The sequence below is a fragment of the Canis lupus genome, chromosome 17 (assembly GCF_011100685.1).
Source record: "Canis lupus familiaris isolate Mischka breed German Shepherd chromosome 17, alternate assembly UU_Cfam_GSD_1.0, whole genome shotgun sequence".
NCBI classification, from domain to species: Eukaryota; Metazoa; Chordata; class Mammalia; order Carnivora; family Canidae; genus Canis; species Canis lupus.
The window spans coordinates 55,260,344-55,277,950 of NC_049238.1; the positions used below are offsets into that span (position 1 = coordinate 55,260,344).

General features: G+C 36.9%; 1 protein-coding gene across 7 annotated transcripts in view; it reads left to right on the forward strand.

Moving 5' to 3' along the window:
• The window catches only part of MAN1A2 (mannosidase alpha class 1A member 2), a 213,134-nt gene that overhangs the window by 35,475 nt on the left and 160,052 nt on the right, over nucleotides 1-17,607 (forward strand). For all 7 annotated transcript variants that reach the window (XR_005372644.1, XR_005372645.1, XM_038561890.1 and 4 more), the window contains 2 exons: nucleotides 8,449-8,704; nucleotides 15,017-15,113. Coding sequence is in view for 5 of the 7 variants with exons in the window: in XM_038561890.1 (XP_038417818.1) it covers nucleotides 8,449-8,704; nucleotides 15,017-15,113 (353 nt within the window). In the remaining 2 variants the exon portion in view is untranslated. The remainder of the gene's footprint in view (nucleotides 1-8,448; nucleotides 8,705-15,016; nucleotides 15,114-17,607) is intronic.

Genomic DNA, 17,607 nt, shown 5'->3' on the forward strand with positions numbered 1-17,607 from the left:
TTGCTGTTCTTTCTCCAGTTCCTTTAGGTGCGAGGTTCGCTTGTGTATTTGAGTTTTTTTCCAGTTTTTTGACGGATGCTTGTATTGCAATGTGTTTGCCTCTTAGGACTGTTTTTGCCATATCCCAAGGATTTTGAACGGTTGCATCTTCATTTTCATTAGTTTCCATTAATCTTTTTAATTCTTCTCTAATTTCCTGGTTGACCCTTTCATCTTTTAGCAGGATGCTCTTTAACCTCCTCGTGTTATAGTTTCTTCCAAAATCTTGTGATTGAGTTCTAGTTTCAAAGCATTGTGGTCTGAATATATGCAGGGGACAATCCCAATCTTTGGACAATCCCAATCTTTGGTATTGGTTGAGACCTGATTTGTGACCCAGTATGTGGTCTATTCTGGAGAAAGTTCCATGTGCACTTGAGAAGAATGCATTTAGTTGTGTTCAGATGGAAAGTTCAGTATATATCAGTGAAATCTATCTGGTCCAGTGTATCATTTAAAGCTCTTGTTTCTTTGATGACGTTGTACTTAGATTATCTGTCAATTGCAGAAAGTGCCATGTTGAAGTCTCCTACTAATAGTGTATTGTTATCTAAATATGTCTTTACTTTCGTTATTAATTGATATACTCGGCAGCTCCCACATTAGGGGCATAAATATTCATGATATGTCTTCTTGGATAGACCCTTTATGATATAGTGTCCCTCTTCATCTCTTACTACAGTCTTTGGGATAAACTTTAATTTATCTGATATGAGGATTGCTACCCCAGCTTTCTTTTGAGGACCATTTGAATGATAAATGGTTCTCCAACCTTTCATTGTCAGGCCGTAGGTGTCCTTAGGTCTAAAATGAGTTTCTTGTAGACAGCAAATAGACGAGTCTTGCTTTTTTATCCAGTCTGAAACCCTGAATCTTTTGATGGGATCATTTAGCCCATTCACATTCAGAGTTACTATTGAAAGATAATGAATTTAGTGTCATCATGATACCTATTCAGTCCCTGTTTTTGTGGATTGTTTCTTTGAGCTTCCTCTTTCTTTACAGGGTCCCCCTTAATATTTCTTGCAGAGCTGGTTTGGTGGTCACATATTCTTTCAGTTTCTGCCTATCTTGTTAGCTCTTTATCTCTTCTTCTATTCTGAATGAGAGCCTTGTTGGATATAATATTCTTGGCTGCATGTTCTCATTTAGTACCCTGAATATATCCTGCCAGCCCTTTCTTACCTGCCAGATCTCTGTGGAAAGGTCTGCTGTTAATCTAATATTTCTCCCCATGTAAGTTAGGAATCTCTTTGTCTCTTGCTGCTTTAATGTTGCAAGATTCATTATTAAATGTTGAGGTGTTGAACGGTTTTTATTGATTTTGGGGGGGACCTCTCCATCTCCTGGATCTGAATGCCTGTTTCCCTCCCCAGATTAGGTAAGTTCTCAGCTATGATTTGTTCAAATATGCTTTCTGGCCCTTTGTTCCTCTTGGCGCTCTCTGGAACCCCAATTATACGTAGATTTTTCCTTCTGAGGCTATCATTTATTTCCCTTAAGCTTTCCTCATGGTCTTTTAATTGTTTTTCTCTTTTTTCCACAGCTTCCTTCCTTGCCATCAACTTGTCTTCTGTGTTGCTCACTCTTTCTTCTACCTCATTAAAACCCTCGTCGTGAGGACCTTCAGTTTGGATTGCATCTCATTTAATTGATTTTTAATTTCGGCCTGATCTAAATTCTGCAGTAATGAAGTCTCTTGATTCCTTTATGCTTTTTTTTCCAGAGCCACCAGTAGCTTTATAATTGTGTTTCTGAATTGGCTTTCTGACATCGAATTGTAATCTAAATTCTGTAACTCTGTGGCAGAGAGTACTGGTTAATTCTTTTGTGGTGAATTCTTCTTTTTCGTCATTTTGCTCAGTGCAGATTGGCTGTTTGAGCGGGCTGAGTCAAGAATATCAACCACCACCTAAGTAAACTTCACCCTAGATGATTCTGCGGAGGTCAGAGCCCAGAAATTGAAAACGAAGATCAGAACGAAATATAACAAAAGGATCACTGAAGTGAAAAACAAATTTTAAAACAAAGTAGAAAAAAATAAAAGGCCAAGAATCCCTAAGAAGAAAAAAAAAGAAAAAAAAAGTGGGGGCGCTGGGAGATGGTGGTGGTGATGAAGTTGTAGTGGAGGAAGAATGTAGTCTACCTGAGGATCCTAGAGGGTGATCCTCTTGGTTCCGAGTATAAGTTCTGTATGTTAGAAGATGCTCAGTCCCAGATTTATAGAAACCAGAAATACTTGTAGAAAGCCCCAACATTGGCCATCAAGACGTAAATGAGATAAAAGAGGGGGGCAGAATGGAAATGAAGAATCTCACAGAATGAACCAGCATGGTGTACCAGTTGGTTCTGGGTGCATGCTGGTCATGTTTTAGAAGGTATTAACTAACTCCAATTTCAGGGGTCTCTCACAACCACTCTCAGGTTTGATAATTTGCTAGCACTCACAGAACTTCCTGAAAACTGTTATACTCATGAAAGGATTGTAGAGTACAGGGAAAGGATGGAGTTTACAGTCAGCCAAAGGAGGAAACACATTGGGTGAAGTCCAGGAAGGTTCCAGATGTGGAGCTTCTGGTGTCCTTTCCTTGTGAAGTCAGTGCATTACTCTCCCCCCATCAAAGTGTGCCAGTATATATTGCTAACCAGGGAAGCTTGCTTAAGATTTGGTGTCCAGAGTTTTTATTGAGGCTTGGTTATGTAGGCATGACTAAGTGATTGATTGCAGACATGATTGAACTCAGTCTCAATGAAACTGACCCAGAACCCAATAAGTTATATTGTTGGTGTGACTAGGGTGCCAGCCCTGACTCTAGAACTATTAGATGTGGCCAGCCCCACCCTAAGATTGGGTGTGGCTAGGACTCCCCATAAGCAAGAGTGCCTCAGTCATGTATGAGAGATTACCTCCCAGAAGTTGAGGACAAAGTCACACTTCTCTTTGGATGTGGCCAGAATCTTTATTACACTGAACGATGGAAGCCGCTGATGGAAATGTGGAGGAGGCATATGCAAGTGGAAGTTCAACATGATTATCTGTTGAAGATAACAAAGTTAGAAAAATCATAAAAATACAGTAAAAGATAAGCTAGGTGAAAATACCCAAAAGAATTGAATGACCTGGTGTAATTTAAAATCTAGAGATTTGGCCACTAAAATTTGAGGAGCCTCTTGAAAGGAGACCAAAATGAAAATAAGAATTAGATATATATGGAGAAGAAAACTGTATATATGGAGAAGAAAACTGTAAGAGAGATTAGGATGTTTGATATAATTAATGGATTATAATTCATTAAGTACTTTTACTTACTTTGGATACCACTAGCTAAGTGGTATAGTCAGGGTAGTGTTAATGTGTTTTCCCAGAAAGTACTGATCTTAGAGGTTTTTAGTGATTTGTGTTAGATTACAGAGAAAGTTGGGGCAGAACTGGAAAGAGAATTGTCTCCTGACTTTTGGATTAAGTAGTTTTGCCTTAAGTACTTTTTCTGAATCATAAAACGATTCTTTTTGGTCCCTAGTTAACAGGAGGTCTGACTCCATTCCTTGGACTTTCGAGTTCTTCTTGAGGACTCAGCTGGTCTTTCTTTGAACTCCAGCTCATGATGGCTATTCCATGGTGAATGTACTCACTAAACTGCTAAACAATTATTTTTAAGGGACAAATGCAAATTGACAGACCTTTAGGTTTTCAAAATGTTTTAAAATAAAATTGCATAACACTCAACAGTATAGGTTCTGATGAACAACGTTTGGATGCCATAGCAATAACTAAAGTGGGGTAAAGTGACTGGGGCTTTCCTATAGAGTACTACAATTTAGAGAGTTCAATTTTCTTTTTGAAAGTAATAAAAATTGTGTCATTTGAAAATTGTTTACATATGTATGTTATCAAATATATGTGTTTACTATTAGAGAAATAATTGATATTAGCATTTAATTAGTAGAAATAGTAATTGAAAATAGGCTTCCCTGCACTCATGCCCATAGTGCCTTTTATTTCTAAGGTACTTCTGAAAGTCTTAGTTGCTGTTATGGACATATGGACGAAGGAGTCGGGGATGGAAGAGAGAGGGCACAGCTATCTGCTGGTTTTTATGGGAGGCTAGCCCCATTTGAAGAGCATTTGGTGCCCTCTAAATCCTTGTAGGTTTGACAAGAAGCTGTTATGTCATTCAGTGCAGGGACGCTGAGAAGTTGCAAGATGTCCTTGGGTATCAGTCCCTGGTCCCTGTGGACACTGATGTTAGCTCACACCACTAAATGGCACTGTGTGTGTGTGTGTATGTGTGTGTGGTGAGGAAGAGGGTTAGGCGGTCAGGAAAGGAAGGAATCTTGAGTTGATAAGGACTTTTCTGTACTCTTAGACTCATTGGTCATCTCATCCAGTCCTCACAACAGTCTTGCAAGTTTAATGGGGGTACTCTTTTCACAGATGGGAAAAGAAGGCTCAGACATACATCTAATGTCACAACAAAAAGTGGTGGGTTGTACCAAAGGCTTATTAGTTGGTTGCTGGCATAGTTTGAGAACATTCCCTTGTGACAGTGTGTTTTGTGGCATGCTAAAAGGGGTGTGTGCAGAAAAGGGGGACTGCGACTACATAAGATTGTGCAGTGTTATGTTAGGCACCTTTATTGCAGAACTTTTCAGAGCCTTTAAAATACTCATGTGCATTGTGAAGCTTTGAAGAGGGACATAAAATGTGTTGTGGCCCATATTCCTCTCCCAGCCTCAGGATGGCCTCTAGAAAGTGGCATGTAATACCCAACTGTTTGTGGAGCTTCACTGGTGGGTGAGGTTGCTTTCCACGGTGATGCCACAGATGAGCTGTTGTGAACACGGTAGGGGCTTCCATGTGCCGTTCAGTGGTAACACGGTGCTTGGAGCCAGAAATGGAAAGCATGGTTACCTGTGGAGACTCTCCCACTCGTCATCAGGACAGAAACTGCTCTTGAAAGAACCAGTCGTCTTTCTTTGATGTTACTCTTCTTTGGGACTTAGTCCCAGGCCTTCTGCTATCCTGACTCTGCGTGCATTGTTTGCACATTGAATGAGCGAGTTGGGAAAATCCTTAGGTGCAAGTGACAGAACACCTAACTAATTGAGCTCCACAGATTCTGAAATTTGGGGACTGGCCGTTGCAGGCCCTGATAGCAGTCTAATGATACCAGGAGGCACTTTAACCTCTTTCTTTTCTTTTCTGAACCATATTGGCCATTTATCCTCAGGCCGTTTGACTGCACAATGGCTGTCACAGCTTTAGGCAAACACAATTGAAGACAGAAATAGGTGTTTGGGTAGGTTTGGTCTTCTCTCAGATGGCTCTGTCCATTTTTTAATCCCCAAAGGAAAATATTTCCTAATGACCCTCTTTTGTCTCTTTAGTTGGAATAGGGTTATGTGACCACCCCTAACTGTAGGGGAGGCATCTGAGAACAACGCATTATCATCTCTGTGGCTAGGCAGTGTTAATCTGTTGGTAAGGGGTGGTGGTGGTGGGGGGGGGGCGGGGGGGGAGACTGGGAGGCTGTCGGGTGGTGCTTGCCTTGTCTGCTTTGTTATCTAAGACTTCATTTGGCAAGTGTGCTGATGAAACCCTCTTTTGCCTGAATCTTCCAAACAGATTATTCCAGAATTCTTCGGGAATTCACTCAGGGGCCAACCTTGGCTTGTCCTTGCTGCATTCTTCCCATCTCTATTCTGTCTGCAGGCCCCATGGATTCTTTCTCCCTACCTGCAAGTGCCCTTGTGTTGCCCTGTCTGTGTCTGTTGCATTCTCTCTCCTTTTTCTCTCATCAACCCCTTCTTACTGCTAGCAATCCATTTTTTTCTCTAAATGTTTAACATTATATTTTATTTTATTTTAATTAATTTACTTATTTTTAAGATTTTACTTATTTATTCATGAGAGACACAGAAAGAGAGGCACAGACACAGGCAGAGGGAGAAACAGGCTCCATGCAGGGAGCCCGACTTGACCCCGGGTCTCCAGGATCACACCTTGGGCTGAAGGCAACGCTAAACCGCTGAGCCACCCGGGCTGCCCTATATTTTATTTTATTTTTTAAAAAATGTTTTTTTATTTATTTGAGAGAGAGAGGGAGGGAGAGAAAGAAAGCACCAATAGGGAGGGAGAAGAGGGGCTTAGGGAGAAGTATACTCCCTGCTGAGCAGGGAGGCTAGTGCAGGGCTCAGTGCCAGGACTCTGGGATCATGACCTGAGCCAAAGGCAGACACTTAACCAACTGAGCCACCCAGGTGGCCCTAACATTTTATTTTTAATATTAGACTATGAATTGATTTTTTTCTCTTGATATACAGTTCTTTGATTTTTAAACACAAGTATGTATTCCCATAATCACTGTAATTGGGTTACATAGCAATGCTATCTGACCAAAAAACTCTGTGTGTTATTCTTCTATAGTTAACCCCTCCCCCATCCATAATTCCTGGCAACCACTGATCTATTCACCATCTTTACATTTTTTCTTTTTGAGAATGTCACATAAAAGGAATAATATGGAATGTAACCTTTTGAGATTGGCTTCTTTCATTCACATAGTAATACCTTTGAAATTCATTCAAGTGTGTATGAATAGGAATAGTTTATTTCTTTTTGAGTAGTATTTCTTACTCTTAGTATAAACAGTGGTTTAGTTTATTTACTTGTTGAAGGACACCTGGGTTCTTTGCAGTTTTTGCCTATTATGGGTAAAGTTGTTACAAACATATCTGTATAGAATCTCCCCACCGCCAGTTTTTAGAAAAATAAACATAATATTTATCACTTCAACTATTTTTAAGTGTACGATGCAGTCGTATTAAATGTACTCATATTGTTGTGCAACCATCTCCAGAACTCTTCATCTTGCAAATCTGAAACTCTACTCATTACACAACAACTTCCTATTTCTCCACCCGCCCCATCCTCTGGCAGCCACCATTCTACTTTCTATGATTTTGATTATGCTAATAAGTAAGTGGAATCATATAATACTTTTTTTTTTTTTTTGTGATGGGCTTATGTATAGTTTTTTTTGTGAACATAAGCCTTCACTTCTCCAGGATAAATGTCCAGTGCAGATGCTGAAATTTCTGATAGTTGCACCTTTAATTTCTTAAGAAACTGCTAACCTTTTCCAGAGTGGCTGTAGCATTTTCTATTCCCACTAGCAATGTTATAGGTCCAGCTGTCTGCAGAGTTTGAATTAAATTTCTGGAGAGTTGACTCTGGTGACTATTGAGTTAGATATTTACCCTTAGAGTATTCATCATTGGCTATTTTGGAAAATAGGAACTACCACTCCTGTATTCATTAATGTGGATTGGGGTAGAAGTGGAGAGAAGATTGAGTTCTCACAAAAGTAGGGTAGGATAGAAAACCCTGTAGGAGTCCACTGCAGAAGTGTCCAAACCTGTGTGCATACCAGGATTCATCAGAGGAGCTCTTAATCCACACATTCATAGGTTTCATACAGAACTACTGAATTGGAATCTGTATATTTAACAGGGGTTCAAGAGAGTTTTAAGCACTCTCTCAATTCCCACATCAGTTGGAAATTGTATTTTAAAGTCTATAGTATTTCCAGAATGTACAAGTTTTAGAAGCATATCTTGTACTGTATAACAAATGAAAAGTTTTCCAAGCTCTTTTCTTTTCCACTTACTTCTTTTTTTTATTTTTTATTTTTTATTTTTTTTTTATTTATGATAGTCACACACAGATAGAGAGAGAGAGACAGAGACACAGGCAGAGGGAGAAGCAGGCTCCATGCACCGGGAGCCCGACGTGGGACTTGATCCGGGGTCTCCAGGATCGCGCCCTGGGCCAAAGGCAGGCGCCAAACCACTGCGCCACCCAGGGATCCCCTTTTCCACTTACTTCTATCCTTGACCCTATATTTATATTTTTGTCCCCTCCCCATGCTTGATTCTATTTCTAATTTTCTCTGAAAATTTCAGAGAAATTTTCAGGCAGACACTAAACCAATTTAAAGGCAGACACTTAACCAACTGAGCCACCCAGGTGGCCCTAACAACTAGGGGGAACCAGGTTCCCCCTCCCCCCCAGTTCTCCTCCCTGCTCTTCTTTTTTCATGTGTCTTCTGATAAGTTATTGATTGCTCTTTTCTCTCTTCTCTTTGGGTCCTGCAATTGTAACTTTCTAAGTTCCCTCTTCCTCCATCTTATAAATTGTTCACTCCTCATCATCCAGGGCTCATAACAAATTATATTTATCCTATTTGGACAGATAGGTCTGAGTCTCTCCCCCAGATCATACTTACTCTTTAATGTCAGGAGTAGAAAGCATCTATCAGGGTTCGGTGGAGGAAACTTTAAATTTTATGTTCAAAGACAAGTTTCTTAAGGATCATTCTTATCAGTCTTTTTTTTCTTCTCGTATAGGGAAGAAGAGGAACGTTTAAGAAATAAAATTCGAGCTGATCACGAGAAGGCCCTGGAGGAAGCAAAAGAAAAATTAAAAAAGTCGAGAGAGGAAATTCGAGCGGAAATTCAGACAGAGAAAAATAAGGTAGTCCAAGAGATGAAGACAAAAGAGAAGAAGCCACTGCCACCAGTCCCTATACCAAATCTAATAGGAATAAATGGTGGAGACCCAGAAGATAATGACATACGAAAGAAAAGGGAAAAAATTAAAGAGGTAATAAAACTAAGATTTATGGTATGGAATGGTTATGGTATTTGACTGGATTCAGATACATATATGCATTTGTATCGTCTATGGTGTTGTACTTTGTTCTTGTTTTCGGGTCATGATTGTAGTTCAGATTCCAAGTTGGAAATAAGGGCTAGAATTCTCCTTTTTAATATGGATTATAATATAATTATTGGACACTTAAGATTCTGATATAGTGTTGTTTCGATCACATTATACCACTCTATGTCAAGGGAGCTTTTGATATGCAACATCTTATAAATAATGTAGAATAGATCTGTAAATAATTTATCATTGAATAAAAAAATTTCTGAAGTGTTTAGTTACAAGGGACTATGCTAGATACTATGCACATCTCATAAACATACCTCTGAAGAGTTAACATTCTATCTGCCATCTTTTATTTTTTTAATTTTTTTTTAAAGATTTATTTATTTACTCAGAGAGAGAGAAAAGCAGAGACACAGGCAGAGACAGAAGCAGGCTCCATGCAGGAAGCCCGATGTGGGACTCGATCCCGGGTCTCCAGGATCACACCCCAGGCCGCAGTAGGCACCAAACCGCTGCACCACCGGGGCTGCCCTCTGCCATCTTTTTAAAGTACAGATCATGGAACCCCTCAACCATACCATACTGCAGATTCCTTTCAAAGGATTGAAAAGTGGGGGATGATTGACCTCAGAATTCTTTAAATTGTTTAGTCCCCGAAGTCTTTCCATTTATTTTTCTAGAAATTACTTGGAGATAAAGAGAATACCAGAGCAGGGGGAAAATTTAGTGAATATTAACAGTTAAGTTTGTTAATTAGAAGTTTTGCTAATTCTTGGTAGAGTTTGCAGTTGTACTGTCTGCAAAGAAAGAGATTTTGTCAGGTTGTAGCAGTATCAGCAATATTTCAAAGGGATTGTTTATCATAAAATAAAGACAGCTTAGTTCAAATAGTTAAATATCTATTTGGATATTTCTAGTAACGACTATGAAAGATTTAGCAGGTACTTAACGTTTAAGCTTGGCCTAATGAATTACTTGTAAGACCTTGATGGAGTTAAAACAGAGCTGTACTTTGATGTTACCTCAGTTCTAGAATCTGTTTTATGTGCTGGCTGCTAAAGGCACTTTCTTTGGACCGTATTGGGGAAACATTGATAGATTTTTTTTGAGATGGCTAACCCATTTTTTAGATGTCATTAGAATTTACTGAAATACTTTTTTATGTACATAATAATTCAAAGACAGTGTGTCTTTAGGGGTCTCCCAAGACACATACAGCCTCAGTGATTTGCTAGAAGTATTTCCAGAGCTCAGCAAAGCTGTTGTATTCATGATTTTGGCTTATTGTAGTAGTAGCATACAGATTAAAATTAGTAATAGAAAAGGCCCATATGACACTGGACACAAGTTTCTAGCTGTCCTCGTACAGTGGAGTGGTACGGACGGTGAACTTTCCTAGCGGTGATGTGTGCTAATGTGTAGGAGGGCCAACCAGGGAAGTTCACCTGAGCCTTGGTGGCCAGGGTTTTTATTTGAGGCTCATTATGTAAGCATGGCTGACCTTAGTTCTCCAATGCCCCCAAAGGTCAGGGTGATAACATGTGGCCCAAGGCCCATAGCATAAATCATATTATAAGTGTACACTGTCTGATATGGCCCAAGGCTTCACTTAAACGAAGATACTCTTAATAGGCAGGCTAATAAAATTTAGTGGTTATTTTCTAGGAGTCTGGCATAGGCCACATCTTTCTTTGGGATGTATAGAGTTTGGACAACCCAGACCTGGTGAGTTAACCCTTTAGAGCACACCATACTATCCAGTGTTCTTACGAGTCAACATGAAATCTATTAAGACCTCCCATGTGGGCTCCTGTTAAACCTTCCAGTCACTGATTTAGCAAGCAGTGAAAGTTGAAACTTAAGCTTATAGGGGAAGAAGCTAAGGAGACAAGGTGACATGGGCTGCAGAGTACTTAAAAGTTTCAAGAATTAGAGACATTGTTTACTTCTGAAGGCAGGAGTATGAAATGAAGTTGAAAAGGGATTATTTGAAAATTTTAAAAGGTGCTTTTAACTCCTAGATTCCCAAGTCTCCAGCTTACGCATCCTGGCTGCTGCCTTCCCCATCCCAACAGAAGACTAAAGAGTACCTTTTGGAGGAATGAGTTAGAAAAGGTCTGGATTTGGGGAATACCAGTTATGGCTGAGGGAAAACACAAAAAAAGGAGTTAGGGTGGAGAGAATTAAGTGAAAAGTGTCCAAAATATGAGACCACTTTCTCCTGCTCAGCTCTCAGAATTCTAGCAGGTTTTTATATTCAATAAGCAGAAGATGGGAGGAGGACTTCTCTCTGAGACTGGCCCAAGAGAAAAGACCTATACTATTCTGCAGTGAAACACCTCGGGGTTTCACCTGTGCTTTCTAAGATGAGGCTCAACTCAAATTTTGCTCATTCACTGACAGCATTTAATTATCTTGTAAGTGCTTCCGTCTTCTTGGAGAATAATCCAAAGATCACTAGGCGTTTCAGGAAAGTTTCTCACATTAGAGAACAAACAGATGGGAGAATTCAGGAATTCAGAGAAGACAGAAATAATACAAGGAGGACAAAAAAAAAAAAACAAAAAAGAATTAGCATCATTAGAGTGACAAAAAATGGAACTCCTAAAATGAGAACAGTAAGTTATAAAAAGGAACGTTTGCAGAAAAATGAAAGAGCTCTTAGAAATTAAAAAAATATGATAGAGTTTTAAAATTCATTAGAAGAGTTGGAAGATAAAATTGAGCAAATCCCTCAGTAGAACAAAGAGATTGAGAAAATAAGATCTGTCAGGAACATCTAACAAGTGATTAGATAGAGGAAAAAGAAGAAGTCAATTAAGAAAATTGGCTAAAGCTAAAGAATGTGAATTCACAGATTGAAAGGACCCACCAGGCATGGAACAACAATGAGCAAAAAAATAGAAGGAAAAAAAAGACGCCTACTGAAATTTTAGGAAAATAGTCATTCAAAAACAGATTGTGCAAGTTTACAGAAGAAAAAAAGGTTCCACTCAAAAGATGAGATTGTATATAATGGCACCTCAGATTCCTCAGCCATAATATTGGAAACTGGAAGAGAGTGGAGCAATGGCTTAGAAAGAATTATATGTTCAGCCAAATTATGAATAAAATCTGAGGGTAAATTTAGTCATTTTCTCAAGTTGCTCCTGGGAAATATGCTTCAGCACAAAAATAGGAAGAGAAGAAATTTTGGCAACAGGAGATCTGTCACTAGAGAGAAAGAAAGGGCATTCTCAGGATTCTGAATAAGAGACTCAGCAGGGTGACTGCTGTGCTTTAGGCAGAGAGAACAAAAGTCAAGGTTAGAGCAGGAGGCATAGAGAGTTTCAGGGAGCATATGTCAGGATAAAATGGAACTGATAGTTTATCTGATGTGTTTGATTATACTGAGACAAGTTTTGAAGCTCAAGTATAATTTGGAAGTAAATTTAAAATTGTTAAATTAAAAACCTATGTAAACAAAAAAACCCAAGCCCTCAGACAAGTAATAAAAGCAGGAAAAGCAAAAATTGCATACAGTAATATAATAATTATAAGAAAAACATGTTGCTAATTATATTGGGAGGATGTGGGCCAGAGAAATATATGTGAGGAAGTATATGTGGAGGTGTGGCATATAAAAGAGCTAAATTATCTTAACTATAGGGAAATACAGTATGTACCTAAACCTTCTTTAAAAATCAAGAAATAACACTATAAACCATATTTCAAAATATAGTGGTAAATAGAAAAAAATAGGTGAAAGAGTTTAATTGCCTCAGAAGAGTGGGAAAATATGGGAAACTATTGGATTTTTTTAAAAAATTGAGCTTTATTGAGATATATGTATAAAATAAAATACGTATTTTAAAAGTACTGCTTGTTAATGGGTGTTGACAGATCTATATACCTGTATAACAACAACTGTTACCAAGATGTGAATATGTTTATAATCTCAAAATGTTTTTCTTGTGCCCCTTTCTGATCAGTCCATCTGATTCCTTGGTCCTAGGCAACCACTGATCTTACAGTCATTATAGATTAGATTTGTCTTTCCTAGAGTTTCAATCAAATGGAATCATATAAAGTATGAAAGTATGTGATACTTTGTGTCTGGGCATTTGGTCAGCATAATTTTTTTTGAGATTCATCTATGAAGATTGCATGTAAAGATCATTTTTTCTTAATAGTATTTGTGATATCGGTATACCATAATTTATTATTCACCTGTTAAACATTTGTCAGCATTTGTTCCAGTTTTTGGCTATTATGAATAAAGTTGCTATGAACATTTGTGTACAGGTATTTGTGTGGGCACTTGTTTTAATTTTGACATATTAGTCTGTGATCTGTTGCCAGTTAATTTTTTGTTTATTGTTTGAAGTAAGGGCTGTGCTTCAGTTTTTGCCCCTAGGGCTTTCTAGTTGTTTCGGCATCATTTGTTGAAAAGATTATCCTTTCCTATTGAATTACTTTGGCACTGTTGTTCAAAATCAAATGACTAAATCAGTAGATGTTAAGTCTCATTCTGGACTCAGACCTATTCCATTTGTTTGTATGCCAACCCCCTAATGCCAGTAGGACACTGAATTAAAATCTTTAACTTATAGTAAACTCTGACAGCAGGTTAAAATCCTCCAACTTTGTTCTTTTTAAAAATTGTTTTGGCATTTTTGGGTTCTTTGCCTAATTTCTAGAATTAGCTTCTTTATGAAAATAGAAGGTTGTTGGATTTTAATTGGGTTTTATTGAATGTGTAGATGAATTGGGAAGAATTACCTTAACAATATTCAGTGTTCAATGAACATGTTACATATTTCCACATAGATTTTCTTTAATTTCGCAACAGTATTTTATAGTTCCCAGAATATAATTCTTGTACATATTGTCCTATTTATTCTGAAATATTTCATGTTTTTTGATAAACGGAATTTTTAAAAATTTCCATTTCTGTTTTTACTGGCGCATAGAAATATATTTGAGTTTAGTTTTCTGAACTTGTTTCCCTGTTACATGATTGAAGTCCCCTTATTAGTTCAGTGGATTTTTTTTTTTTTTTTTTTTAGATTACTTAGGATTCTCCTTATACATATAATAATGTGCTCATTGAATAGAGGTAAACTTTCTTTGTTCCTTTTTGATTTTTCTTTTATTTCTTTTTCTTACCTTGTTACACTGGACTTCTAGTAAGTACACTGTTGAAAATAAGTGGTGAGAATGGATGTACTTGATTTATTCTCAACTTTAGGGAGTTAAGCATTCAGTCTGGTACTATTAAGTATTTAAGTTAGCTGTAGGTTGTTTGAGGATCCCCCTTTTTTAGGTTATAGACATTTCCTTGTAGTTTACAGAGAATTTTTATCATGAATGGTGTTGAATCTTGTCAAGTGCTTTGTCTACCTCTATAAAAATGATTGTGTGATGTTTTTCCTTTTATTTTATTCTGAATTATATTGGTTTGGTTTTTGAATGTTAAATTAGTCGTAAATTCCTAGGTTAAACTGTACTTGATCATTACATAGTATCCTCTCTATAATGCTAATTTTCATTAAGGAATTTTGAATCTGTGTTTTTGAGATATATTAGTTTTCGGTTACAAGTCAGGATATTTTAATGAATACTGTTAATTGAATAGATTTTTGATATACCACAGTCCACTATTAAATAATTCAACTGTTATATAATTACTCTGCTATTGTGTAGCTTGGAGCTCCTTGGGGTGTGAGAAGTGCAATTCAAACTAGTTGATATAAAAAAAAATACTAGCTTAGTGGCTCTAAACTAGGGCTTCAAGCTTGGCTAAGTCCACATTTGTGGATGTTGTTGTCAATAATATGCACCTCTGTCCTTTTGTTGTTTAGTTTCTTCATATTGGGTTAGTGTTAGCTCCCATCAGCTTCAAGATGATATATTATGTAGACCTTGAGGTTCCAAATGAGAGTCCCTTTGTCTTCTAGTGTCTCTCACAGTATGCATAAAGAGACTTGATTGCTGCTACTTGAATCACACGTACCTACTCACTTTGATTAGGTCAGAGATTGGCAAACTACAACTTGCAAGCCAAGTTTTTTTTTCTGTTGTGTAGACTGAGGTTAAACATGGTTATATGTGTTATCTTCACTGATAACGAATGTTGATAGAATAGTATCCTAATGTAGAAGATACAGGAGAATGGGCAAGGCTATAGTGATAGATGATCTATATAGATGAATTAACAGTCTGTAAGTAATGTAAATTGATGGATTATAATTTTTCCTTTCTCAGATGATGAAACATGCCTGGGATAATTATAGGATGTATGGTTGGGGACATAATGAACTCAGACCTATTGCAAAGAAAGGACACTCCACTAATATATTTGGTAAGTTTACTTCTAATTATATATCCGTTACTATATCATTTTCTATCTCCATCTTTAAAACAGAATCTAACTTTTTGAGTACTTTCTAAAACCTGAATATTTTGAATTACAACTTTGTAGCACACATTTACTTATTTTTCTTGCAAGTTTTAGTGATTTAAGATTTTTTCAAGATTTAGTGATAGTTGCTTTGGAATATACAGGGGATGTGGTAGATTTTCTATTTATATACAGACACTGTAGTCATTTACCTGAGTATTTTGAAGCTTTTTTTTTTTAAGATTTTATTTATTCATCAGAGACACACAGAGAGAGGCAGAGACATAGGTTGAGGGAGAAGCAGGCTCCTCACAGGGAGCATGATGTGGGACTTGATCCCTGGACCCGGGATCATGCCCTGAGCCGAAGGCAGACGCTCAACCACTGAGCCACCCAGGTGTGTCTGCATTTTTTTTTTTTCTTTAACATCAAGGAAGTTAGGTACCTATTTGTAATTTTTCTTTGACACAGTTTTCATACTCCTCACAGTATAGAGGAGGAGGAGATGCAAATGAGAGCAGCAGTGCTTTGTATATACAAAAAACCATCACACACCCAGGGTGATTTGGTTGGTAGGGTGAGCAGGTTATGTTGTACATTCACGGTTCCAGGGGAAAGATTAATGTGCATGTGGATGGAGGTCTGGGGAAGAGCTGTGTTCATCTTGAGTACACTTCAACTTTCTACCTCTCTTGAGTTTACTCCACTTGTTAAACTTCTCGGTTTAAAAATTGAGTGAGTTAATTTACTTAACTTTTACTTAACCTAAGGATAAATCTTGAGAATTATCAAGCTGTTCTTTATAATCTTCATCTCTTTCTCCCATTCTCAATTTTTCTTGATGTGATGAGTATCTTTTAAGTAATGATAGGTGAAGGCAAGAAAATATTAATGGGGTAGGAAGGCACACATAATACTTTATGCAGTGCAGTTATCCTTACCAATTATAAAGTGCCACCACAGTAATCTAAATAACAACTTTTTTCTTTATGACATTTGGAAGGTTTTTTCTAATGCTATGATTTCTCTTATAATTTGTTTTTTGCTATGTTATTTTTTGTAAAAAAATAAAATGACTGAAGAGATCATTTTTTTTTTTTTTTTTTTTTTTGTTTTGTTTTTTTTTTTTTGAAGAGATCATTTCTACCAAGTTTGAGACATGTTGGGATGGAGGAATAATGGAAAAAATTTCCCTTAGGTAACCGAAGATACTAGAGATCTTTTAAAACAATATTTAAGTTAACATCTATCACTTAATGAAATAAAGTATGTTTCCTCAGCAAAGGTTACAGATAGAGAAATTCCATTGCTTTGTGGATGCCACATTGTGAGATACTAGTGCAGGGAAAGACATTATATTTAATGGTTAATTAAAATTAGGTCTTCTCTTCAACTAAGTATTTCTTTATATTAAACTCTGGTGAACTATGAGTCCTTTCAAAGGATTGGAATGTAAATGTGTACTGAAAATAAGAGTTGGATGTTAATTTTCTGCTTGTTTTTTTTAAACCTTATTTCCCAGAACATCTACTGTATTAACATTTATCAAAGAGATAGGACTCCTAAGCAAGGTAGTAGGTAAATAACGTATATTATTTCATTTAATCATTGTAATTGCTGTCTAAGGAAGATTTGTTTGCTGAATTAAATTCAGAATATAAATGAGTTTTCAGGTAACTAAAAATTCCATTCCTTATAAATCAATATAAATCTTTTAGTGAGCAAAGCGATATTTCTTAACTGAATGTAGTTTTGTTAAAATCCTAATGGAGAAGTTTTGACTTAATGTTTTTTTTTTCTGTGTAAAAACAATAGCTTTCTTTTTTTTAATGAAAGGTAGTTTTAATTTGTGCTAATTTTGTCAGACTTTTTCAAGTAAACTGTGTAGGTCACTCTTTGGTTAGGTTGGTAAATGATGACTGGGGTATGGTAGGTTCAGATTCTTGTCCAGTTGAGTCCTTGCCAAGTTGATTTAGTGGTTAAACTGAGAGTTATCCGTGAGATCCTAAAAGTTAAAAGAAATTAGAGTTGGAAACGGAGACTCTATAAAATGAGCCCTTTCATTCTGAGTTAAAGCAAATATTTGCCAGTGTTCCTCCATTTTAGAGGAATCATCATGTAAATGAAAGCAATTAAGTATATTTCAAACTTAAAAAGTTTTAAGTTTTTTTTTTATACCAATCTGGCATGAAATTAGTAACTTTAGGGATTCTATAACTTGGTTTATGAATAAGACTAATATTTTCCTTTAGAAGAATAGTCATATACACATTAGTAGAAACATCAACAGTATTTATATAGTTCATTCTGCTATGAACTAAATTGTGTCCCCCATAAATTTATATGTTGAAGCTCCAACCCTTAAGTGATTATATATGGAGATAGAACCTTTAGGAGTTAATAAAGTTAAATGAAGTAATAAGTGTGGGGCCCTATTGATTGATAGGGCTGGAGC